Raw genomic sequence first — 27,461 nt, 5'->3', positions numbered from 1 at the left:
AACTTTAAAATATCATAACTTTCTTATTTTACATCCGATTTTGATGAAATTTTCAGTGTTATGTTTGTTGGATTTTTCTCTTTTTATTCAAATCAACTTTTTGTTGGGGTGGACTTGTCCTTTAAGTTAAACCCAACTTCAGAATACAGGCCCAAGAATGAAGATCAAGGGTCAGTTAGATATAAGTATTCCTCAGAGCAGTCACCTTAAAGCGACCTTACATTGACAAATCATGGGGGAATCAAGGCTAATCTCAGAACAGAGAAGGGATTCAAGCCTTTCACTCGGCTGCATGCCTAGGGTGTTATGTAATAGACGCCGGCATGTCTGGGAGAAGAGCAAACTAATCAACCAGAAGTAAACTGCATGTTTTCACTTTGAAACATGTAACTTCACAGAGGTTATTTATTTTTGTTTAGCAATCAAGAGACCTACTAAGAGTCTAGGAATTGTGATTGTTGGAAACTAGAACTGCGACGACCCTAAGTGAATACTATCACAAGTTCGGTCTAATATGTGCTATCCGAACTTTGATCACATTAGTCCGACAGGCTCTCATGACGGATGGATTATATTATGCAAGTCAATTGGCCTTTTGGAAATTTCGTATTGATTAAATTTCCCCATGATTTGTCAATGGCAGGCCCCTTTAATAAGAAAACAAGCTAAAAATCAGGTGGGTATTTCATAAAGCTGGTTGAAAGAGCGACTTAAAGAACGACTGGTGATCCTTTCTTACGTGCTAAATAATCACCAATGAACATTTATTGGTGAATATCATTTACCACAAAAAAAACGATCACCAGTTGTTCTTAAAGTTGCTCTTAACTTACAAACAGCTTTCTGAAACAGTCCCCAGTATTTAAAGAAATATACCAAAGGCTAACATACAAAACTGAAACTTTAGAAATCAGCATTTAGCATGAAACCATCAGTATTCTTCTTATTTTCAGGACTAAATACAGAAAATCAGTACTGCTTGGTATATTATATGGGTGATAATGATCTATCATGCAAAAATTTATATAAAAACTAAGGAAAGTGTGCCTTTTTAAGATGGCTGTTTACCTTGTTCTAGTGTCAACTACTGCTACATTTCCAGTCCTATCATTCGATGTAACAAGAAGCGAGGTTTCCGACAAAAAGTCAAAGTAACTTGTCCACATGACTTCATCGTCGTCTGCTACATATACCTGAACATAGAAAAGAGATGGAGTTCTAAGAGTCATATTAGCAGAGCTGCCAACCTCTGTTAACCAAAAAACATACTGATCCATAATTAAAATCATATTTTGCAGGAAAAAACACATTTTAGTACTAAAATTGATAAATTATAAATATGAAGCATGCCAATCAAATTTAACAAAAAACATATTTTGCAAGAGAAAATAATATTTTATCACTTTGGATTATGAAAAAAAACTTACTAAATATCGTTAAAACATATTAGTTGGCAGCTTTGTATTAGGATTAGTGATGTTGATGTGGTCTAGGGCACAGAGTCCTGAAGCAATCAATCCATTAAAGTGGCTTGTCCGAATCTGATGTTGCCCTCAAAATGTGTTCCCTTCTTTCTTGGCGTTGGTGTATGCAAGCAATGGGCCGTTTGCCAGTAGCATCACTACTTCACAAAACCATGAAGCAATGCAGGTACTGACGCTAAGCACTTAAATTGTGTTCAAATGTGTAGGGCTGTGACTGCAGTGTAACAAATGATTCTTATGAGAGCCTCGACACACATTACGACTGACTGGTCCATGATCCGATCTTGGAACAACTTGTATTTTGCTCATTATTTGAAAATATTATTGGAAAGTATTCTTTTATTTCTATTGACTCATTTTGGGTATAGATCATTGGAAGATCTAAGCAAACGTAGCAAGAGCGATCAAATACTCAAATCTTTACATAAATTTTATCTTTTGAAAAAGAAATGTATAGGCCCGTGCACAAGCATAGTACAGTCATTATTGTCCCCAGACAATTGGGCCCATGAAATGCTTTGTAGGATCTAGGGGAGGTTTCATCAAAGTTGTCAGCGCTGACTAAATTGTCAGAGCTGACAATTTCAGTGAAATCCTTGGTATTGATTGGCTGAGAGGCACTAACCTCTGACTGTTACCTTGGTAACTGTCGGAGAGAGACAAGTTGTCAGTGCTGACAACTTCATGAAATGGTCCCCGGATGCTGGATACGCGCCTGGGCTTTATCCCCCCCCCCCACTCCTCCCAACCCAGATTAAAAGGTCCAAAGACCCCTACACTGTACCTGATCAAACACAGCATTAGCGAAGTCTCCGCACCGCACTGTCCCATCGTAGGAGACGGAATAGAGTTTGTTTGGATCGTTGGGTGCGAACCGAAGACAATTCACGGGTCTGGAATGAGGAGCAAACAGGAAGACCCCATCGTCGCCTTTAGAGGAATTCTGGGAAGGGATAAACAGGGTTTCCATAGATAATAATAATAATAAACATAATAATAATATTAATAATAATGATAATAATAACAATAATGATAATAATAACAATAATGATAATAACAATGATAATAATAATAATAACTGGATTTATATAGGGTTGCCTGAGGATGCAAAGCGCTGCTATTATTACCCCGGCTTAGCTGTACTGCCATATAAGCACTGAAGCATTAAGGGAATGTCTTCCTACCAGGTACCCTTTCACCTGGGTTGAGTGCAGAACAATGTGGATTAATTTCTTGCTGAAAGAAAACACGCCATGGCTGTGAATCGAAACCCACATCCCTCAGATTGAAAGATGAGAGTCGTAAACACTAGACCACAACAATAATGAATAATCCTTGATGTAAGAAAAAAACAGCAACAATAACAATTAATGATTACAAAAGAAACTTGCGTCCACTTGGTATGAAACACAGTAAAGTGGCTATGTACTTACAACGTCCCAAAGACCGATCTTTCCCCACTTGTCTCCAGCTGCTACTATGGTCTTGTCGACGGACGGGTGAACTACGACGGAGAAGATGCGCTCTGGGACAACCTTAGCGACGTATTGAGGTTTCGTCTTCATCTTCTGGAGTTGTGTGGCAAACCTGTTAAAGAAAGATTGATAAAATGATGAATTCAGTGGGAAAATAATAATAGTAATAAAAACAATTCTTGTACAACACATATCACATATAAAGTCTTTATGCGCTTTCAAAGGATTTGGATATTGGATATTATTTCCCCGGTTTTATTGACATCTTAAGCCCGGCGCACAATATGCAATTTGTTGCGATCCAAATTTTAAAGAAATTGTAAAAGCATCTGACATGAACATTCCAGCCAATAAAATCTTAGCGATCAGAGTTTAAAATAGTGGCAAGAATTACTGAATTCAAAATTCAGTCTAGTTTGAGCCTCCCTACAGGAATAAAAACAAATTCAATTTCAAATCGTAATGACGTCATCATCAGCTGCGACTTGAAGCCTATTTGGACTTAACTCCGACCACAGGGCTTGCTGCACAGCAAAATTATGATTTTATTATTCCTAAAATAATGCCGAACTTAAAATGAAAAAATTTAACTTCTAGAAACCTTCACATTTAAAGCAAAATGCAATTCATTACAAATATGTCTCATTTGATCGCATAGAGTGTGCTGGTGTGGTATTCTGAGATCCATTTTATCTCCGAAAATAATCAGCGAGAGAAAATACCTTAAAAATCTCTCCGAATTGGTATCTGAGAACAATGTTATCTTCATTTTATCTCTGTAAGACACACCTACTTTTTAAGCAATATCCAATGAGAAACGCGCTTTAACAACTCTCTCATCTCACTCAACCAAAAGAAATCCATTCCGCCAAGAGGTGTGGCAAAGGAGTAAGATTGCGTCAACTTTTCCTTCAAATACACTTGCAATATTCGCTATCACTTCTTCAAAGAGATTTCCTTTTTTTTATTCATTTATTTATATAAAATAAAATATAGAGATAAAATGTCATCTCAGAATACCAATTTCATTTCAAGAGATATAATAAAATATTTCAAAGATAAAATGACCTCAGAATACAGCCCGTGGGCTTTAATGTTAAAGAGAAATAAGAGCTTACTTGTCAATATCCCTGTCATCAGCCTTGATGCTTGTCTTTTTCCCCTTTGCGAGGGCAGCAAGCCCCTTCACAAAGTCGGCCCCAGCATCCGACTTGTCCTCTTTCTTGACGTTCGTGGCATCCATCTTGATTGGGTCAGAGGGCAACCTCTCCTGTATCGAACAATCAGGATTGAGCATCAAATAGAATTGGAGTATTCATTGATTAAGGGGGATACAGGGGGCAGGTGCTCTTTTTATAGCCCCAAATTTGGCCATATTCTCCTATTCTCTCACAAATAATATACCCCCTTCTTTTCAAAACATCTTGCTTGAGATTTGTGGCCTCCATTTTTGGATCGGGTCGGGGGTAAACTCTCCTGTATCAAACAATTTAGATAGAGTATTCAAATAGAATTGGGGTGTGTGCAGATTAAGAGGGATACAGGGGGCATGTGCTCCTATTATTGCACCAATTATTGACATCATAACCCCCACCAAAGAATCTCCTTTTCAAAAGATCTTGCTTGAGATTCGTTGCCTCCATTTTTATTTTTGATCGGGTCAGAGAGCAATCTCTCCTGTATCAACCAATACTAAGATCGAGTATTCAAATAGAATTAGAGTATGCATGGATTAAGAGGGATACAGGGGGCATGTGCTCCTATTTTTGCACCAATTATTGGCATCATACCCCCACTAAAGTACCTCCTTCTTTTTAAAAGATCTTGCTTGAGATTCGTGGCTCCCATTTCTGATCGGGTCAGAGGGCAATCTCTCCTGTATCGACCAATAAGGAATGAGTATTCAAATAGAATTGGCGTATTCATGGCAGGGGAATGTGTTCCTTTTACAGCCCAAATTAGGCACCACTGTATGCTCCTACTCTCTCACAAATACTATACCCCCTTCTTTTCAAAAGATCTTGCTTGAAATTCATGGCCTCCATTTTTGATAGGGTCAGAGCGCAATCTCTCCTGTATTGACCAATACTAGGATGAGTATTCAAATAGAATTAGTGTGTGCATGGGTTAAGGGGGATCACTAGCGTACCTACGGGGGGGGGGGGGCAGGGGGGGCACTCTGCCCCCCCTGACGAGTCACAACCCATACAAAAGACATATACCTGCCCCCCCTGACGAGTTTCTTGAGGACCTTTTTTTTTTTTTTTTTTTTTTTTTTTTTTTTTTGCTTGTCAAATTTTTTGGCGACCGATTTTGCCCCCCCTGTGGAAAATCCTAGGTACGCCACTGAGGGGGATACAGGGACATGTGGTCTTATTTTAGCCCAATTATTGGCATAACATAAAAAATATAAAATGAAAAAAACCTACGCGTTCTCTGGTCTGCTGTGTGTAATAACTTTGAAGAGGTGGTTCCTTGAAACCCTCTGGTAATGCCGTTCCTTCCGGGCTCTTCTTCTGCAGACGGAGCGAGGGCGCTCTTCGGACAATAGGGGAATGGGACTGTCGCTGACTGAATTAAAGAAAATAACCAAATAAACAGCAATCAGAACGAGAGTAAATCATGAGCAAATCTTCATTCTAAATTATCAGTACTTAGAACATCATGCAAAGTTGTTGGTTTCATAGATATATAATTGGGCTATATTTCTTTTCCAGAAGGTACCTGTGACTCTCCAACTCATCAGAATCCATAGAAATTTGTTTTTTTTTAACACAAAAAAGGATTAATTTGGGAAAACATGGAATTTAAGTCAATGAAAATGTAAACCTGATTGATGTGAGGACTTAACCAGTTGCCTACTGGAACCAAAAGGACCCTATAGAAAGTATACATGGGAACTACAGAATTCAGCAGTCAGGGTTAAGAAAATGTTCTTGCACCCACCCATGATCTTGGTGCAGCAGTAAATACACCATCTAAAACAAAGTTCTGATTAAAAAGCTTGGAAGTTTCACTGAGACTGTACAGTATGCACATCTCATGCTTGAGTGAACCCCAAAACTTCAAACCTTGTTTCCTCCTAATTCTTTGAAGGGCTCTCTAAATTTCTTCTACTTTCAACCAAGTATACTTGGGTGGGTTATTGGTGATCAATTTTGACAAGTTTTATATCATTTTGAAGGTCGGGATGTGCTTTTTAAAATTAAATAAGTGTCACAATGGGGTGACTAAGCATTGGTTTGGGGTGGTAGGTCATAAAAAATATTACTATACATACCTCTTTAGTCCTCTGGTCTGTGTCTTGGGTTTCTGGGCTTGAGGACTGAGAGCAATAAGATTCTCCTTGGCCTACAAAATAAAAGGTCAAAGGGTCAACAGATCATTAAAGGTCAAGTATTCCACACATTGCGTGAACCTGTACCGGCCGCTCAGAAATGTTGTAAGCGCTAACAGAACACTAACAGTCGGCCTGGGGCCCGTTTCATGAAGAGTGACAACTGTTGTAACTTTGCCATAATGGCAACTACCATGGCAACAGGGCTCAGCAGCCAATCAAACTCAAGGTTACCATGGTAGTTGCCATTATGGCAAAGTTAAAACAGTTGTAGCTCTTTACGAAACGGGCCCCTGATCACATCTTTCGGATGGTGATGACATACATTGATCCAAAACGTAAATAACATGCTGTTGTGACATTAGGCATTGCTGCAACATTACTGGTAGTAACAGAGAGCCTTGTTTGCTAACATTTCTGTGCAGCCAGTACTGGGCGCCATAAGACATAGGTTTAGCGATTAATCACTTAATGAAATGACCGATCAAGATCATCGTTGCAAGCATATTTTGCTAAGTAGACCGACTATGAACCAATCAGAATTGTTTTTTTTTAATTAGCAATCAATCGCTAACTTTTGTGTTACAGGACCCTGGTCTATTTCATGGGTTTGTGGAAGGAGTGAGGGCAACAACATTCCACTTAAGGCCTCAACGATCAAAGGGTCAAAAGATCATTAAAGGTAAAATGTCATCCAATGTAAGTTATGTTAGGGGTCTATTGCTCGGGTTTGTGGGCTTGAAGAGTAATAAAAGAGCAATTAATGGAGCAATGAAGGTCAAAGGGTCAACTGTTCAATGTATATTATGTAAACCTTTCTGGATCATTGGCAGAAATAGCTACACAATGCAACAAACCAAAAGCAAGTCCCAATTACATGCAACAGGTTGGTTGGAAGTAAAGTTGTTTCATTTTGTAGTTGTGTTTAATTACAATTTTTTCTGTACAGGCCCCTGACAGCTCAGATCATCTCCACTATAAATGTAGGCAAAACTAATGAAACTTGATACAGCCTTCTCAAGCTACAAGTATAGTCTTTGGTATCATGAATGCCTTATTATAATTATTCATCATCATTTTATCAGTATTATTATCACCATCATTTCTTACTCTGAAAATAGTTTTTATTGGCCTCAGACCCTAACGAACCTGACCTAGAATATATAAATCTCATTCCATTTTATGATTTGTGTCCGAATGGTGTCAACTTCCCAACGAAAACAGATGATAATATGCAATAAGATTTGTAATTTATAAGGCCTTGTCACATTGTTCCGTGCAAGTCTTGCACGTGACAGTTACCCACAGGAGCGCACGCAAACTTGTTTGATTGCCCCCAGAAAAGTTTTGAACATGCTCAAAACCATGTTACGAGTGAGTTGGGGGTGATTGACCACAACTCGCCCGCAAGGTCAGCACGGAGCGATGTGAATGGTCCTGAAGAAACTGACCTTGAAGATATCAAGAGAAGCGAAGAACTCAGCATTCTTGGAGATGTTCTCCATCCTCCTCTGCTCATATTCTGATAAACCCGGGTGGGTCTCCTCCCCATCACTCTGTATTAATGAAATATTGAAGAAATATGAAGATAAAAGTTAAATAATTTGAACAGATTTCAACTATGCTCTGTATCTAATTAAATAATGATAATTCTATTTCTACAGTGACTTCCCTACAGAGATAGATAGAAGACAAAAACTAATAATGATGCAACAGAACAAAACACTGAAAAAACTAGAAATTTGACATGTCCAAAGGACACAGATGCCCCCGCTTAACGCGATCAGAAATTCATTCGATATGATTGAACTTAATATCGTGCAGAAACCAAAACAATGAATTTAGACCTTTGAACCAACTCGCATATATGAGCTGTGACCTTTGGACTCCGAATTCGAACTTACATGTAGCCCGCCCCCTTTTGGAAAATCCTGGATCCGCCCCTGACAAAGACTAACATGTATAAAAATGGGACCTTCACCTTCGCTAGGTGCTCAGCACTTAAGATTAGAGAAGGATAGTAATAACATCTTATGTCATGGTACGGTAGAGTTTCTCTTCTCTACCAGCGGTAAAAACGGCTTGCAGCTGAAATGGTAATAGTGGTAATACTGGGTAAATAAGAGTTATTATTATCATTCCCAACTATAGTGGCTACCCTAAGTAAATGAAATATCATTATTACCATTTCTACATCTGATTCTTCTTTTAGAGGTCTGATATCCGCATTCTCCTCTTCTTCATCCTCCTCCTCTTTGATTTCCTTTTTCACCTTTTCCTTCCCTCTCTGAACATTTTCCTTCAAGATGTTTGTCCTGGTCAGCGACACCTTTGCGTCCTTTTTCATAACTCTTGGTGAGCGTCTGACGGCGGGCGACAAGTCGGCATCTGGCATCTCTGCTTTCAAACTAACAGAAGTCTGAAAAAAAAAAAAAAAATAGAAAGATGAAAAAAATAGGTTCGGTGGACCAATTTTCACAACCTAATTGATAAATCTGCAGTATTAGAAAAGCTTCAACATAGTAATGAATGGGGATATTCTGGCACTTTTTTTTGGCCAAGGTTATTTTATTAATTAAAGGACAAGTCCACCCCAACCATAAGTGGATTTGAATAAAAAGAGAAAAATCCAACAAGCAGAATACTGAAAATTTCATTTAAATCGGATGGAAAATAAGAAAGTTATGACAATTTTAAGTTTCGCTTAATTTCACAAAATAGTTATATTCACATCCTGGTCGGTATGCAAATGAGGGAACTGATGACATCACACACTCACTATTTCTTTTGTATTTTATTATATGAAATATGATATATTCTAATTTTTTCCTCATTGTCCTGTGAAACAAAGTTTTATTTCGCACTGAACATGTGGAATTACCATTGTTTAACTTTTTTTTTTTCAGTCAAGTTGGTCTTTATTGTCAAATCTGTAAAAATTGAAATATTGTATGATTCAAACAATAAAAAACAAAAGAAATAGAGAGTGAGGGACATCATCGATTATCTCATTTGCATGTGACTAAATTGTGCATATATAGCTATTTTGTGAAAAATAAGCGAAACTTTAAAATATCATGACTTTCTTATTTTACATCCGATTTTGATGAAATTTTCAGCATTATGCTTGTCTGATTTTTCTCTATTGATTAAAATCAACATTTTTCTGAGGTGGACTTGACCTTTAAGCACTCGAAGGCTACATCGAGGAAGTCCTGCAGGCTGCATGCCATCGTTATATTTTCTGTTTTCCAGACTTCCTCTTCTTCATTTCTCTGTCTTAATAAGTTATTGTTTGTAATTAATACTAACTTAATTTGTATTCCAAAGACTACCTTTTTTAAGGCTGACCCAATAAAATTTTTAAAATCAAACAAAGCCAGCTAACATAAGTAACATTCAACTTTAATTAACTTAGATTAATAAGTTATTGTTTGTAATTAATAGTACTGACTTTGCATTCAAAATACTAGGCCTACCTTTTTTTAAGGCTGACCCAATAAAAATTTTAAAATCAAACAAAGCCAGCTAACATAAAGTAACATTCAACTTTAATTAACTTAGATTAAATTTCCCTGAAACTTATACTGCCTCGCCCAAATGTCAGACGTTAGGGTTAGAGTTTTAGTAACTTATATAGGCCTAACAAGTTAGACCCTAACCAGTAGAGGCGCACGGCTAATATAGGAGACTCTCTCCAATAGGGGAGGCAATCTCCCACATTGGAGACTTGCTTTGCAAAAGGACAAAAGAAACACCAACAAAAGCATTATTTTTTCCACCCAAAAGTTTGTCTCACTGAGGTCAGAAGTCCATTTGTTTTGTGTGTGATTGACAACAAAAATCCTTATCAAAACAAAAGTAGACGGTGAATGTTTAAAGTAGACGGTGAAAAGGGGTAATTTTTCATGAGGAATCTCCTTATCACATTTTTATTTGCCGCCAAGGTAATCCTTTTGCAGCAAATGTAAACAAAGGAAATTGGTCTCCAAAACTGGAGACTGTCTCTGAAATTGGATACCCAAATTCTTTACAAAAGTCTCTGATATTGGAGATAATCTCCCACATTGGAGACAGTCTCCAATATTGGCCGTGCGCCTCTACTGCTAACTAAGTGCCTAACTAGGCCTATGTCAATCTATTTATTTTTATTAAAGAAATTAAATTATTAAAACAAATAAGACAGCTGACAGGTTCCTAATATCATTTTATACATTTGAATTTAATATCATAATTCTAGAATTAGATGTAAGAATTAACTAACACACTAAAATATGAAGCTGAATACAGTGACAGTGACAGCTTCGTCTCTGGCCAGGCTACGGTTCGGTTCATTACAAGTCAAAGTCCGGCGAGATCCCGGCATCCCTCGGCGGCGACCATCGATGAAATCAACAAGAGCCTGCATGACTTACCCGCTTTGCTCTCTTCGAAGCCAATGTTGATTCGGCTGCTTCAAGTTCAGAACCTCCTTCTCGCTTTGGTCTTGGATTTCGAGTGCGAGTTACAGGGGCCATATTAGCTGATTTATAAAATGTTTTAGTTGCGATCATTTATAGCAGGTTCTGATGAACAGTCGAGAGCATGTACACAGTCACAGACAGATCCACGAATTTATCAATTGATGTCACACAGCACATGCACAGTATATACGGTATGTCGTGTTTATGCACGTGAAAAGTCATGTTTACATAAATTGCGCGCGCTTTGATTACGAAACATCGGCTTGCTGCAACCTCGTCCCCGGGGAGGGAAGGGGTGTTTCAGAAGACGAATACGTAGTGCTGCATAAAAATATTGATTTGAACAGATTAAAGGTCTTAAAGGTCAAGTCCACCCCAGAAAATGTTGATTGCAATCAAAAGAGAAAAATCAAACAAGCATAACGCTAATAATTTTATCACAAGCGGATGTAAAATAAGAAAGTTACGACAATTTAAAGTTTCGCTTATTTATCACAGTTAGGCCCTATGCCATGTATGCAGTACAACTCAGTGACGAGCAAAATAATGAGTCGATGATGTCCCTCACTATTTCTTTTGTTTTTCATTGTTTGAATTATATAATATTTCAATTTTTACAGATCTTAAAACAAGGCCCAACTTGACTGAACCATAAAATGTTAAAACAATGGTAATTCTACATGTTCAAGGAGGAATAAAACTATATAGTAGGCTACAACGGGAAGAAAACTGGAATATTTCATATTATTATGAATAATAAAATACAAAATAAATAATAGGTGAGTGATGTCATATCAGTCCCCTCATTTGCGTACCGACCAGGATGTGAATATAACTGTTATATGAAATTAAGCAAAACTTAAATGTCAAAACTTTCTTATTCCCGATTTTGATGAATTTTTCAGTGTTATGCTCGTTGGATTTTTCTCTTTTAATTTTATCAATTTTTTGCTTGGGTGGACTTATAATTGTCCTTTAAGTAAAATCAGACCTACAAAACAATTAAAAAATTATCAAAATACTAAAAGGATAACAAGGTTGTGACATTTTAAAGTGAGCATTATTTCGGTGCATGCAGTGAAAAAGATTATGATCTCAGTAAGATCATAGTACCCCCATAGTAGGCTATAGGCAGTGGCGTAACAGGCGGGGGGCAGAATGGGGCAAGCTCCCCCGCCCCCCTGGCGGATTTCACCGGGAAAATTATAATAAAAAGAAAAAAGGGAGAGAGAACAAAAGAAAGAAAGAAAGAAAGGAAGGAGGAACTTGGGAAGGAAGGAAGGAAGGAAAAAAGAAAGAACGAAAGAAAGGAATGTCGAAGGAAGGAAAAAAGAAAGAACGAAAGAAAGGAATGCCGAAGGAAGGAAAAAAGAAAGGAAGAAGACAGGAAGGAAGGAAAGAAAGAAAGAAAGAAAAAAAGAAAGAAAGAAATGGAAAGGGAAAGAAAAGGAAGAAAAGGAGGAAAGGGGGGGGGCCGGGGGGGAGGAAAGGGAAATGAAAGGGAACAGAAAACTATAAGAAACACATAAAAAGGGAAAACCCCGGGGCAGTCAAAAATATTGCTGTAAAAAATGACCAAAAAACGCTATTAAAGGGGTGTTGGTTTTTTTTTTCAGTTTTGGACGCGGGCCGCGAGTGCACTCGTTAAGGCGACCGCACACCTTACGACTGGTCCGCGACCCGATTTTGGAACAAATCGCATTTTGCTCATTTTCTGAAGATGTGAATGGAACATATCATTTTATTTGAGGTTAAAATTAATTGAAATAATAATATTATAACAATTTTGAAAGATTGCATGCCCTTATTTTGGAGTAAAGTCCAAATTAGTTTCAAATCGTACCCAATCGTAAGACTCCTATGACGTCATAACGACTATATATTAAATTCGCTTTTATTCTAAGAAGGATGATAGCATAGTCACAAATTTGATCATAGGTATACGATGATTTCGAACATTACACAGTAAGATATTCCAAGTCTCAATACTAGCATCAAATTCTATTACATTTTATTCTGAAATCGGGTCGCAGACCAGTCGTAAGGTGTGCGGTGGCCTTTCAAGGGTATCAAAAACACCGATTTTCAAATAAAAGGTGCTTTCTCCTCCTCGTTTCTGAAAAGTGTTCGGGCCCGAGACAAAACTTGTTTAGGGGCCAATATGACTGAAGCGCGCGAAAAAAATTGATAAGGGGATTATTTTGCACACAGAGAAAAACTCGTTTAGGGGGTACCAAATAATTTGGTCATGCATGTGTACAGCAATACATCTAAAAGATGGATGGCATAATAGCATAATGTACGAAATTCTATATAAGCTTGCTAAATCTCCAAAGCTACCGGGGGCTCTGCCCAAGACCCCGTGCAGTAGGGGCTCTTCATCTGTAACATTTAAGGACGTTCCACAGTTAAAGTGAAATCCATGTCATTTTCACCAAACTTTGCACATAGATACTTTAGAACCTTAATATTCGAAATATGCAAAAATTAACATAGGTCCATGTGCTTGATTTTTTGCTATAGAGCTTCAAAGTTCACCCAAATTGATGTTCTTAAGAATTGCGCATTCAAAAGAATTTGGCATTTTTAGACCGCCCAAGATTACTACAATGAGTTTAAACCTCTATTACTCAGTCAAAATACATGAAAAAGTCATCAAATTTCGCAAGAGAGTTGATAATTGTATCGTTAGAATGGAGAATCTATTAATAGTGCTATTTGTTTGCAATTTTAAGTTTAACAGCACTGTCAGTTCTTAAAAATGGCGTAAAAGATAACAAAATCCCAATCTAAAAAATGTAAAATTTCAGTAACAAACTACAAACGTACGATAAATGCTGCACTTTATTCAAAATCCATGTCATTTTCACCAAAATTTGCAGAGTTGTAGAGGAAGGTATACCTAAGAGGTGCAAACATTAAAAAATAGGGGTTCATGTGCTTGTTTTTAAACTATCAGCATTTTTATTAGAGCAAATGTGCTTTCTAAAACACAAAAAATGGGCCAAATGCTTAGTATCTATGTGAAGAAAAAATCAAAACCACTCTACCATTTATTCAAACTCGGGGTAATATTCGTGATTCTTGGCAGCACTGCAGAGTAAAGTATTTTGAAATTGTAGAGAATATATTTTTGAATGGTCCATGGAATAATTCAATTTTTTAGCTTCATGAAATAACGCATCGGATCTGCAGTTAAAGTGCAGAAGATGAGAAAAATCAGCTCATACCCGCAGCTATCACCTGTTCATCCATTGTGACGTCAGCGCGCAGAGTGTAAACTATGCGCAGATCATAATGCGCACAAATATGTTCTGTGGAACGTCCTTAAAGGGCTCTATATAACGGGCCCCTGTATGGACCCTTCCTGCATTATAAGCTTTGCGTTGAAGCACTGGCGTACGGGGGGGGGGGTGGTTCCACAGCCAAGGGGAAATTAACGAAAATCAACGAGGCAGCGAAATTAGATGAATGGAAACAATATATGACATGTTGTTTGCTATCATGTAAAAATCTATCACATAATTAGAATTTCATTTCAAAGGTCCATTTTTCATTCTGGCTCGCTTCGCTCGCTGGGAACTTTTTACAAATTTTCTCCCATTTAGTATGGTGTGCCCCCTCAAAATATTTGGATAAAATATTACGCAACTGCAATTAATTTATGTGTTGTGTCACTGTGAAAGCTATATAATATAGACGCAATTTGATTTTTAAAATAGTGGCCATCGGTAAGGTTTAAAATGACTTTATAGTATCATGAGGTTCCGGGGGCTCCGCCCCGGACCCCACCCACATAGCACTGTTGTATGGAAAAATTTGAACCATGGCCCAAAAAAGTTCTTCAACCAAACAAAAAAGAAAGGAGGAAAGAAAGCAAAGCAAAGAAAAAGTGTAGGCCCTATTATATTTTTCTGAATATCACGTAAAAATCTATCTTAAAGTTATATTCTCACGAAAAGGTGATTTATTTTATCTCGCTCGCTTCGCTTACTCGGGAGCTACCTCTTGCCACACGCGCCATACTGGCCCCCTTCGAGTATAGAGCTTCGCCCTGATGCTCGCGCATGCACAATCATAAAAAAAATCCTGTTCAGCGTGGCGTACAGACCAAGAAAAAAAAGAGAAAGGGAGAGAGAGATTAGTAAAATATGATATTATGCTTTAAACATTATGTCAAAATCTATCACAAAATTGGAATTTTAAAATGAAAATATCATATTTTTTTTTAACTCGCTCGCATCTTTTTAAATTTTTATTTTGCCCGATACACCAGATCGCCCTCTCAAATTTGTTGCTTTGTGACGTCATTGCCTGTTCATACCAATTGTTTTGCAATTGTTTTGCTCTTGCTCCCCCATAAGGAAAATTTAAACAAACATAACACTGAAAATTTCATTAAAATCGGATGTAAAATAAAAAAAGTTATGGCATTTTGAAGTTTCGCTTATTTTCACAAAACAGTGATATGTACAACTCAAACGAATCAGTTGATGATGTCCATCACTCACTATTTCTTTTGTTTTTTATTGTTTGAATTATACAATATTTCATTTTTTACACATTTGACAATAAGGACCAACTTGACTGAACCATATAGTATTAAACAATGCTAATTCCACATGTTCAGGGAGAAATTAATCGATGTTTCCCTTAACAATGAGGAGAAAATTAAATATTTAATATTTCCTATAATAAAATACAAAAGAAATAGTGAGTGGATAACGTCATCAGTCTCCTCATTTGCATACCAAACAGGATGTGCATATAAACTGTTTTGTGAAATTGAGCGAAACTTTAAAATGTAATAACTTTCTTATTTTACATCCGATTTTGATGAAATTTTTAGTGTTATGCTTGTTGGATATTTCTCTTTTTATTCAAATCAGCAATTTGTTGGGGTGGACTTATCCTTTATATAGTGTTGTAACTTCACAAAGGCATATTCTGTGCCCGATTTGATCAAGTTTGCAGTGTTTTGTTTTTCTGGTCTTACGTGTCTGTTATATATTATTTTCAGCCTGGAGTACCCCTTTAGGGACGCACCATTATATATCCAGGTGGGGGAGGGGCTGGAAGTTTTTCAAAAAATTGACTTGCTATTATGAGCAGAAAAAAATTGACTCACCATCAGAGTAAACAAAACAAAATGGTCCACTGACAAATCATCTGAAAAGGGCCAAACAAATTCTCAATGGACTAAAAAAAAAACTTTACTCAAAGAAGAAAAGAAAGAAAAATTGTATCACCCAAACTTCCAGCCACCCCCCCTGGGTATCTAATGGTGCGTCCCTTAAACCTGGTGAAGGCCTATTTTTATGAAATGAATAATAGATGTACTTTAGCGTTAAATGACCCATGCCATTTTTGTCAGGCTCTTATTTCGATTTTGTTTTTCTTCTCCTTCATCTCCCCCCCCCCTTTCCTCTGCCACCGCCCCTCGATATAAAAAATGGGGGATGTCGACTCTGCCACTCCAGCTCCCCCGTGGCATTGCCCTGGTTTCCACCTTTATTGCCAAACGTTATAGCTTACCTTAAAAACTAGATATATGCATTTAAGGTCATCATTTCACTTTGCTAAAGTTTATCGATTTGAAATCGATCCTATTATCATTTTCAGGTCGTACCATGCCCATAAATTTGTTGTTACGGCCCTACATTTTTAGTAACGTAATTGGAGAAAGGAATATACTCGATCGCAGTCGTCTTAAATTTCAAAGTCATATCCTAGACTCAGAGACCTGCATGGGGCAGGGGGAGGGGGTGGGGGACCCAATATTGAGATTTAGTGCATTGTTATTATTTTTTATAGGATGAATGCTTGTAACTAATTAAAACAACAATTAAGGGGTCTGCATAGTAATGTCCTTGTCTATAGTGTCTGGAATGCCTGTTTCACCATGGACCTATATACTTATTGTTTCACCAACTGAGCTATCATTACTACAGAACAATATCTAAAATGTGATTAAAATCTTAAGGGGTATTCTGTTTACGTCCAAACAAGCCACTTCTTTTAATTTCAATTTTCTTTGTGGTCTTTCTTTTTTGTTCCGTTCTTTACATTTTTTGGTTTCTTTTCGGTTGCCCTGTATACACTAGCGTACCTACGGGGGGGGGGGCAGACTGACCCCCCCCCTGACGAGTCACAACCCACACAAGGGACATATCCCTGCCCCCCTGACGAGTCTTGAAAACCTTTTTTTTTTGCTTGTCAAATTTTTTGGCGGACGAATTTGCCCCCCCCCCTGTGGAAAATCCTAGGTACACGCCACTGCCTGTATATCTCAAAAGTAAGTTATTCCCCTTCTCACCTCTTTCTCCCTCGCTCCCTCCCTCCTTTCCTCTCAGCTAGTCCTCCCCACCACCTCCTCTCTCTCCCTCCCTCTATCTATCTCTCTCTCTCTCTCTAAGACCCCCCCTAATGCATTAAAAGATAATGGACCATGCACTCCCGGGTCATGATGTGCCTATCATAAATATAAACAATAGGCCTATAATCATGATAATATTAAAGTGCAAGGTCGCGATATATGTAAATATGTGGGTCTATATATATCTCACATGACTGCACGACTTCGAGACGGAACTCATGATCACAGCCATTCTTACGAAAATGGCGTCCAAAGTATTGCAGCTTTATCTACTGGTTATTTTCACGTTTTTGATGACTGGATTGCTGTGTTTTGCCTGCGGAAAGGTTCTTCGCCCGACATCATGTCCTTGTTCCAATCACACGTTGTGTGAGCCGATTCGAACCACGGCGATGAAGGAGGTTGGTATTGCACAGATTTCTAAAATATATTGACAAGGGAAGTGGCTATTGTGGAGCGTTGTGGCCCAGTGGATTAGTCTTCGGACTTTGAAACAGAGGGTCGTGGGTTCGAATCCCAGCCATGGCGTAATTTCCTTCGGCAAGAAATTTATCCACATTGTGCTGCACTCGACCCAGGTGATGTGAATGGGTACCCGGTAGGATTTATTCCTTGAATGCTCTAGCGCCTATATGGCCGCTCAGCTATACAGCCGGGGTAATAGTAATATATCAAGTATATTTCAGCGCCTTGAGCACATAATCAATGTCGATTTGGCGCTTTAGAAATACTCTATATTATTATTATTAAAGAAGTGGATGATTATAAGTATTTAGGTTCATACATGCAGTATGTAACTCAGTGAAAGACTTTCTATCTACATGTAGGAAAGCTCTTGCATGGAATTCATGTAATAAGCTGCATTTGATTTGGGAATCACTAAAATATTTCTCTGTCCGCAAAACTCTCCCTGTTTACGGCAGGTGTAGAAAGTGAATGTCAAGAAACATGGACAGTCAAGGAGGCTAGGCCCTAAAAGATAGGCAAGATCCCAGATGGCACATAAACTCGAATTTTAAGGTTACAAAATATTCAGATCTCAAAACAGAAGATGAACTTTATGGAGACCTTACACCCATCTCCACGTACCAGGCACTGGCGGATAGGCACAATTAAGATTTGTGATGTAAAAATGCCTATAAAATAGAAGGGTGCCCCTCTCCCCTTAGAAAGTGAAGACCTTTTTTGTGTTTTTTGTTCTTATATACTTGCCAAATCTTTTCGTGGACAAAGTATACCCTTATTTTTTTGTTAAACCCCCTGTTTTTTTTTTTTTTTTTTTTTTTTTGCTTCTCAAATTTTTCCTCGGAAAAATGTGCCACCCCCCTCCTTTAAAAAAAAATCATGGATTCGCCCCTGCCTTAATTAAATGTAGTATGAGAATTGCTCACTGTTTCCGTAGTGAGAAGGAAGTATATTTCTGACTCTACTTTTGTTGCACCTCCCTCATAGCCGACGGAGACCTTTAAAGTTATTCTTTCTCGGATGCGTCCGACCTTGAAGTGTAGTAAACGTGTAGTGTAAATTTGCAGCATACTATATGCCAGCCATGCAGGCTTGTATACACATTTATTTATTCCAACTTTGTTTTTTGTTTTTTTACAAATAATCACAAAATCGATTGTAAAACCTTAACTTTGCATTATGGTCATGGGCAGTTGAATATATAATACCTTTTTTATGTTGTTTAATTAATCTATTTATTATTGATTATTTATTTAGTTGGGGGAGGCAATTATGCAGTAATTTTTTTTAAATAATAATCAGGAATGCCAATTATTGTCTACACATAGTCGTAGACCTACACAATGCTTATAAAGTTACTAATTTAGAAGTGTTATCGTAAGGACGTGAATGCAATTCTACAGAGTTCGGATGCGTAAATAGAAGAATAACAAGAATATACATTGTAAATTAAATGAAAATACATTACATATACAATCTTCTCTCTAACTCAGCAATAATTTGTTTAGCAAATAAACAGGAGTAGAGATCGATAACCAAAAACTTGCACTTTAATCATGAAAAATTATTATGAATTAAATGATGGTGATATAATCACCATAATCATAATTAGGAATGTCGGGATGACCACTTTTAACATCATTTTTTTTTTCATTATTGCCATCAACGATCATTCTTTCACAGGTGGTGGCGTTTTCAGGAAGTGGGGCGTACTGGAAACATTATTTCTGGGACAATATGACAGCCGTGATTGTGAGGGAGGGATTTGATCCGCAGATACTGTGCCATGCTCACTCTAAAGGAGTCAGGATCGTTATGATGGGTGAGTTAATTTGTCAGCAAAGTGTCTGTTTCAGCATTCCAAGTTTTAATAATAATAATGATAATAATAATACTAGCTGGATTTATAAAGCGCTTTTTGCCATAGGATACAAAGCGCTGCTATTATTACCCCGGCTTTAGCTCGAGCTACCTTCACCGGCGCTCAGTGCATGCAAGGAATTACTCTTGCCGGGTACCCATTCACCTCACCTGGGTCGAGTGCAGCACAGTGTGGATAAATTTCTTGCTGAAGGAAAACACGCCATGGCTGGAATTCGAACCCACGACCCTCTGTTTCAAAGGCGAGAGTCAGAACCACTAGACCACAACGGACACAAAATATCAGTGTTATTCAGTGTGCTGCTGGGGTTCTGAATGCCAGTGCGTAAATACACTGACGGTTTGAAGATATTGCAGATACTTGAACAAAATAAAACATATAGGCCCACAAACAGATCCTTGGGGTACTCCATAGTCATATATGTATATATATATATATATATATATATATATATATATATATATATATATGTTTAGGATGCCACACTGTTAACACACAATGTGGACATGGTGAAACATACTGTGGGACATTATGACATTTCCAATAGCGTTTATAAGGGATGAAAAATCATGAGCGTCCAATATCATAGTCAAAAGGAATTTACAAGAACTATTTCATATGTTCATTTTAGGAACATTTTCTTTGGATACCCTATTCAACGAGAGCGCCCGCATCGCCTGGATTGAGCAAACGGTGGACTCGGCTATTGGTAACTTTACCGATGGATTTAACATCGATTTTGAACAACCATTAGACAAGTCACAGGCAGGTGTTCTCACTGAGATGGTCAAACAAATAAAGGATGCTTTTACGAAGGCCATGCCATACTCGCAGGTCAGTCTCTGATCATTTCCCAAAACATATTGAAATTATTTATTTTGGTAAAATCACGCAGTAATATTAATCGTATTTATGCTTTGATTTTTAAGCATGGTTATTTTTCTTTAATAAATTTACCAATAATACAATTGATTATATACAAATAAGGCAATAAATGGAGATAGAATGGTGAAAATGCGTAGGTGTGAGGGTGTGTGTGTGGGTGGATGAGGGTTTAAAAGAGGTGATGAAAAACAAACATACATTGCGAAGAAAGAGGCAGGGGGTTCAGAATTGTTTGAAAAACAAATAAGTCCAATTGAAAATTGAAAATAAGCACTATTAATTTTTATTAATTTGACTTATCAAACGTTTTAGATTAAATTCTCAGTTACACAATTATAATGGCATATACATCTTGGCTTACGTTATTAATAAGGGATAGTTTAAATAAAAAGAAATAAATGTTTAAAATTCCAATGATAATATTCGAAGGTTTAACATTGTTGTTTACCTTTTAATATATTTTTGTCAACTCTCTTTACTTGCTACGTAAACCAGGTTGCATATAAAGCATACACGCCGTTTAATTTGAATGGTTTAATATACCGAAAGCGTAATTAAGACTACAATATATGATCGTATCATAACCATGATAACGATCCTTGTATAAGAAGCCACGTTCCAGTCGATCACCTCGGCACAATTTTACTAATGTACAGGCCATACATTTATTTTCACAACCCCCCCTCCTCGAAGGTGACGCTAGATTCCCCGTACACACCGGACTGCACAATTTTCAAGCGGTGTTACGACTTCCATGCCATCGGCGAGATCTTGGATTATATCATGATCATGGCCTATGATGAACTGGACTTCGATGGCAGGGCGATGGCCAATGCACCATTCAACAAGACAATCAGAGGTAAGATGAAATGATGGTGATGATGATGATGGCGATGGGAATGATGATGATAATAATGGTGATAATGATGACGATGATAATGGCAATGATGATGATGATGATGATGATGAAGGTGATGATGTTGATGGTGGTGAGCATGATGGCGATGGTGATGAGGATGATAATCATCGTCACCATCATTACCATCATCATCATCATCACCGTCATCATCATCACCACCACATCATCATCATCATCATCACGATAGTGATGATGACGAGGATGTTGATGGTGAGGTGATGATGATAATGATGATCATGCTGACGATGATGATGATGATGATGATGAACCTGCGCATATGAATGTTTTAAACATAAATATTGCTCAAGAAAATGCTGTGGATCATCATCATCATAATCATCAAGATGGAATAACCTGTGTCATTGTAGTTACACAGAGATGGATTTAATGGAAAGTGGGCCAATTCGAAACAAAGATGTACAGACGCCCTGCGAATATCATACGATGCCCCTCCGCAGATCGTAACAGGGGACGCAGAGTAGACGTAGGTGGGGGTAGGGGGGGGGGGTCTTAACTCAGTCTCTCATGTTTTTTTAAAACGTAAATATGGATAGTTTTGTTCCATGACATTCGCTCCGGCGACAATTGCTCGAATGGAAAATCTGCACGTTAAGCCAAGCATAAAACCTAACCTCCGAAACTAAATAAACCCTTATCTTAATCTTTATATTATTCTGAACCAAAAATTATATTCCAATCCTTACTCTAGATCTGTGCCCTCTGAGATTTTAAAACCGGAGAAAATGTCATGACACCAACTCAGGGTCCACGAACCTTTTTCTAAATCTTCATACCGGGTTTCTGTATATAAAAGTAATATAAGTGATATTGATACATTCCCAAACACTGAATGGATTTAACCATGGACCTATAGGTCCATGATTTAACCGAGACAATGTATCAGCCCCTCACCCTACTCAGGATAAATGAGGATTTTAGTATTTTACGAACCCCCAACGCTTAACACCGAGTATATCACCGAGTGGTTATGTCCATTATCATTGTTATACATGACAGGTGTTGATGATTTCATCCAGATCGGTGTTCCCTCGAGCAAGCTTGTTCTTATTGTACCTTGGTACGGCTATGACTTTCCATGTTCAACGATGAAAGAGGTAAAGTATGACCTAAGCTCAAACAAAAATAGAACTGTAAAATGTGGCCAGTGACTCCAAAACCAGCAGTAAAACGCCCAAAATGATTTTTATATTGCCACTAAGTTTGAAAGAACTCATTGTAAGCTTTAAAATGATATATATATATATAACTTGTTGAAATCGATCATCGATAACCCTCGCAAGTAATTTTTAAAACCTTAAGAAATTCTGCGAGAGCTTGAGAGGTAAAAACAAGGGTACACTCTGGCATGATACGTTTAAAATATGCGATCTCGTTGAAACTTTCGAGGAGTCCGCAAAAATGGTGTATAAGTAGCTCTTCTATCCTGTATTTTAATCAACTTTATAACTTCGAACTTCGACAGTGTGAAGAAGAATAATATTATACCCTTTCAGATAAGTAAATTTTCTATGTTTTGCTTTTTGAAGACAATTTTTTTTTTTTTTTACTTTTCATTATTTTGATTTTGATGAAAATTTGAAAATTTTAGTATTTAAAATCCTTCAAATCAATAAATTTATGGCCCAAAACCATTGCACAACTTGAATGCATGGGGTTCATATGAGGTCCTAATGTCCACGATCTTTAATCACGAATTATCATATCATAATAATAATAATAATAATATGCATTTATATAGCGCAAAAACTATTTCTATATATATTCAATTGCGCTGCAAGAGCTTCCTAGGTGCTGTACATACTATTGGAATAGATGGGTTTTTAATTTTAACTTGAAATTACGTATTTTTTTCATATTCCTACTGTCGAGGGGAAGTTTAATTGTTCCATAGTCGTGGGGCTGACATCAGAAATAATCTATCTCCTAGTGTTGCTTTAGTCTTGTATGGGGGTACTTGCAGCATGTGCAGTGTTACTGTATCTTGTGATCTACGTGGGTGATGGTCATGAGATCGGGATTTCAAGAGATCTGAGATATAACTTGGGGCCTGATCATTAAGACCTTTAAAGACTATCATTAGGATCTTAAATGTGGTTCTTTGCCGGACAGGTAACCAGTGTAATTCTCTCAATAATGAGGTGACTGGAGAGACTTTGGGGAGACGACATATCAAACGTGCACTTTTTTTATTAACTCTCTGCAGTTTGCTTATTTGAGAATCGGGTAATAATCATAATCATATCGTAATCGTAATCATCGATAAACAATTAATATTTTCCCCATCGTTCATGTTTAACCAGGGTGATGTATGCATGTACAAGAGGCTTTCTGTACAGTATCAAAAAGGTTTTGGAGATATCATGAAACTCCTGGATAAGTCGACAACAGGTGCAAAGTGGAGTGACTCTTACGAATCACCTTACTTTGATTACAAGGTAATATTCCTCTTTTAAAGCAGATACGAACCAATAGCGCCATCTCGAGTCCTCAACTACTCATACCTGGCCAGTTTCCTGACCCAAAATGCTAGTGTAGTCTAGTAAGACCCACTTGAATGATAACATGCTAATTAACTACTCAATACATTATACTGCAATAATTATGTTACCAAGTAGCAAAAGAATTACTTTTCCTCTCAAAACATGTTAGTTTCTCAATACAAATACAATTATAGGTCAATCTATTCTCTGTAGTATTTATAGATCTGAAAACGAATATTTTGAGACTAACACCCAGTCAATAACAGACCACACACGCTTCATTTCCCCTTTAAGGCCTAGTTACGCCGGAACCGAATCAGCTGCGAATTCATCCGAAAACACGTATTCGGGTGGTTTCGGGGTTATTCTGTTCTCCTTCCGCGAATGCGAGAAAATGAAAAAATAAGGATTAGGGAATATTCGAATCCACAGAAACCATCCGAATTAGGCCGAATTTGGCTAGAATCGTCCAAATTTATTCGGGAGAACTCGGTTTTGGTGTAACCCTGGATTTAAACATAGGGGAAAATAAACGCGCTGAAGGCCCCAACCATCACCATTACTATAACAAGGCAATATGCTTCTTTAAATTCAAACGTTGGAAACAAAATTATCCCCCCCCCCCCCCCCCCCCCCCGTTGACTTCCTGCCAATCTCAATTAATCGCGCCATATCGCCTGCGGGGAAACGTAAAGGAATTGATTGTGAGTTTGAAATAAATATATTAAAAAATCTGCAATTTTCGATCGGGCAAACCGAGAAAAAAAACCCGAAAAATCGTTTTGTATTTTAAGTCAGTGCCAAGTTTGTAATTAATTTAGCGACTGTAACACTAACATGGGCCAGCTATTAGATACATAATTAGGCAAAGGTGCAGGAATGTGTTTAGATAAATATATTGAAGTGACTTTTTGTGACCATTTATAGGGTTGGGAAATAGGCTGTACTTTCATCATTATCATTTTCATAATCGTTATTGTTATCATTCCTTATCATTAATATGATGCTGGTGACGAAATTCAATGTGGTGGTGATTATTTTTATCACTATAATAATTAATATCCTCAATAAATTAGTGTTACCAACATGACCATCATGATTAGCATTTCCATTTTCATTATCACTTTTGTCAGCAATATCATTGTTATCATCATTTCTCTTCGAACATTCAGGATACTGAAACCGGGCAAACGCATCAAGTGTGGTACGACAACGCAACTAGTCTCGCTCTACGCGTTCAGATGGCCAAAGAAAAGCAGCTACGCGGGGTATCTGTGTTCCACGCGGACTGCCTGGATTACAGCACCCATCAAAAGGCTGTCAACGAGACTAATGAAATGTGGGATGCGTTTATTGGAGAGTGGCTTGTCTGAAATTCCAATATTGTCGCTAGCTTTCTGCATTTCGTCTTGCAAGTGTTATATACATGTACAAAGTAAAACTACCCTTTTTTCCGAAATGAGTCTTTAGCAATTTATAGGAATCTTGATGTATAAGTTTCAGTGTTGTGTGCCTTGCTCATTTCGATAAGTGCATTGGTATGACAGTCAGTCTTTCTTGATAAAGGTATATGTACATTTTCCTGTCATATTGTTTATTTGTAATTAATATTTTAACAGTTATCCTGTACTTTGCTCTAAAAAAAAGAAGTAATCTGGACTTTTTTTATTGCCTGTACTTCCCTTTGTGTTATACACAGTAAAAAAATTTATACAACGCTGTTTACTATTTGAACCTTACAGTAATTGTTTAAACAAGTGTTTAATCTTAAGCAACAAAGTTTAATTTTCAATATTTAATCTTCAATAAATTAAACATGATTGTTCAAACGATTAAACAAATACTGTGAGGTTCATATATAGTAAGCAGCGTTGTATAAAATCTTAAAAGCGTTTTTACTCAGGGACCTGGGAACGATTTTTTTAGTGGGGGTGCTGAAATCTCTCCTCAAAGGTGGGGGCACTATTGAGTTTTCCATTGTTCTTTTATACACACACACATACACACACACACACACACACACACACATATATGAAGAGCTCACTTGCAAAAGGGGTAAGGTCCATTTTTTATCAAATTTGATTTTTATGTCTCAATGTATAGATTTTCAGTAGCTCTATAAGATGATACCAAAGAAAAGTTGAAATTCCTATTAAAAAGTGAACTAAAATGGCAAAGAAAATTCACTTTTTTTTCAAAAGGGGTTAGGTCCATTTCAGTTTAGTTGCAAAAGGGGTTAGGTCCACACATAATTTTTTTGGAAAAGAATATCTTAAAATAAATGAAGACAGGTAGATTTCTTTTATACCCAATTTTATGTTTTCATGGTAGGGCATCATGAAAATTCAATTTCGCATAAGAATATTGCAATATGAGAGAATAAAAAAATGGATTTTCTTGGAGTGGACCTAACCCCTTTTGCAACTAAATTCTTCTGAAAAACTCATTTGTCAAAAGGGGTTAGGTCCATTTTTCATGAATTTTATTGTTTTCTGTCTCTAAACCTCTAAATTTTAAGTCACTTTGATGATACCAAAGAAAATTTGAAATTCAAATGAAAACGTGAATGAAAGTGGCAAAGAAAAATCACTTTTTTAATCAAAAGAGATTGGATTCATTTCAGTTTACTTGCAAAAGGGGTTAGGTCCACAATGATAATTTTTTTTTAAAACATATAGAAAAAAATGAAGACAGGTAGATTTCTTTTGTACCCAATTGTATGTTCAGATGATAGGGTAGTACATCATGACAATTTAGTTTCTCATAAGAATATTGCAATAAGGGAAAATAAAAAACGTGTTTTTTCTCGGAATGGTCCAAAGTGGACCTAACCCCTTTTGCAACTAAACTCTTCATATATATATATATATTTGATATAGATTTGAACCCACGTCCCTCTGTTTCAAAGTTCGGAGACCAATCCACTGGGCCACTACTTGTTTTGCTTGCTTGGTTGCTTCTTAAGTTTTAACCAGCAACCCTGTTAAAATCGTTCCCAGGTCCATGCCACTCAAAACACAAAAATATTGGGTAAAAGTGCTCCACGTGGGTATAATCATGGACCTATTACGAATGGACATTCAACGAATCCCCTCCTTTGACCCAAAGACCGTCGCCGCTAATCCTTTTATAAACAGAGCGCTGGCAGCTGACACCCATCAAGCCGGTCGTAAAACACGCTCTCACTGATGGACAGCGGAAATCAATTGTACGCTGCTCCTACCCATTGCGATGTTGTTCGTTCACTTTATCAAAAGCAACGCACATCAGCGAACGTTAGCGCTATGAAAATGATAGCAGAAACAAGAAAACAGGCGTGCATAAACGTATTTTTTACGTACATCGCTAACAACCGGAAATGAAATGCATTGACATCACCTTGCAGATCCATATATCTACGGCAAAAAAGCAGTTGAAATTTGACGAAAAAATCTGCGGAAAAACGTTAAAATTTCATCTTTTTCGGACAGTATTGATGTCGATAGTAGCGCTTACCTTCGGTCAGAAGTTGATTTTCATTTGGGCATAAAATTCCACAGGATTGATGAAATTTAACGGGATTTTTTTTTGATGGACAGACGACAATCGCACATTATAGACAGCCTAAAATAATGTACTGAAAAACCGGATATGAATTGCGCATTGCATTCTAGGTAATGTAGGGACTTTCCCTA

The 27,461-nt window shown here is 37.3% G+C and overlaps 2 protein-coding genes across 3 annotated transcripts in view; one reads left to right on the top strand and one right to left on the bottom strand.

Moving 5' to 3' along the window:
• LOC129263805 (WD repeat-containing protein 76-like) overlaps window positions 1–11,002 on the bottom strand; it is a 28,536-nt gene extending 17,534 nt beyond the window's left edge. The window contains exons 1-9 of one of the 2 annotated variants that reach the window (XR_010293882.1): window positions 10,712–10,979; window positions 8,482–8,715; window positions 7,748–7,852; window positions 6,240–6,310; window positions 5,389–5,530; window positions 4,078–4,229; window positions 2,918–3,071; window positions 2,269–2,427; window positions 1,069–1,193 (exon numbers count right to left, since the gene is read on the bottom strand). Coding sequence is in view for 1 of the 2 variants with exons in the window: in XM_064100921.1 (XP_063956991.1) it covers window positions 1,069–1,193; window positions 2,269–2,427; window positions 2,918–3,071; window positions 4,078–4,229; window positions 5,389–5,530; window positions 6,240–6,310; window positions 7,748–7,852; window positions 8,482–8,715; window positions 10,712–10,849 (1,280 nt within the window). In the remaining variant the exon portion in view is untranslated. Of the gene's footprint in view, window positions 1–1,068; window positions 1,194–2,268; window positions 2,428–2,917; window positions 3,072–4,077; window positions 4,230–5,388; window positions 5,531–6,239; window positions 6,311–7,747; window positions 7,853–8,481; window positions 8,716–10,711 lie in introns of both variants that reach the window. The other variant, XM_064100921.1, reaches the window with a different exon arrangement.
• A 6,316-nt stretch (window positions 11,003–17,318) lies between these two features.
• On the top strand, window positions 17,319–25,918 carry LOC129263346 (di-N-acetylchitobiase-like). Its single transcript, XM_064100555.1, has 7 exons — window positions 17,319–17,536; window positions 19,284–19,422; window positions 20,114–20,316; window positions 21,061–21,226; window positions 22,304–22,401; window positions 23,608–23,742; window positions 24,960–25,918. Exons 1-7 carry the CDS (start codon window positions 17,354–17,356, stop codon window positions 25,158–25,160), a joined length of 1,125 nt encoding a protein of 374 aa, XP_063956625.1. The 5' UTR covers window positions 17,319–17,353; the 3' UTR covers window positions 25,161–25,918.
• The last annotated feature ends 1,543 nt before the right edge of the window (window positions 25,919–27,461 follow it).

The sequence above is a fragment of the Lytechinus pictus genome, chromosome 6, assembly GCF_037042905.1.
Source record: "Lytechinus pictus isolate F3 Inbred chromosome 6, Lp3.0, whole genome shotgun sequence".
Lineage (NCBI taxonomy): Eukaryota > Metazoa > Echinodermata > Echinoidea > Temnopleuroida > Toxopneustidae > Lytechinus > Lytechinus pictus.
Note: the sequence above shows the minus strand (reverse complement) of the source record. Positions and strands in the feature narration are given on the sequence as shown.

What these genes read in the sequence shown, in the direction of transcription:
- LOC129263346 (XM_064100555.1), top strand. Translation starts at nt 17,354, where the DNA reads ATGATCACAGCCATTCTTACGAAAATGGCGTCCAAAGTATTGCAGCTT. An exon ending in AGTCAGGATCGTTATGATGG is followed by an intron (nt 19,423 to 20,113) that starts GTGAGTTAATTT and finishes TGTTCATTTTAG; the next exon opens with GAACATTTTCTTTGGATACC. An exon ending in ATTCAACAAGACAATCAGAG is followed by an intron (nt 21,227 to 22,303) that starts GTAAGATGAAAT and finishes TATACATGACAG; the next exon opens with GTGTTGATGATTTCATCCAG.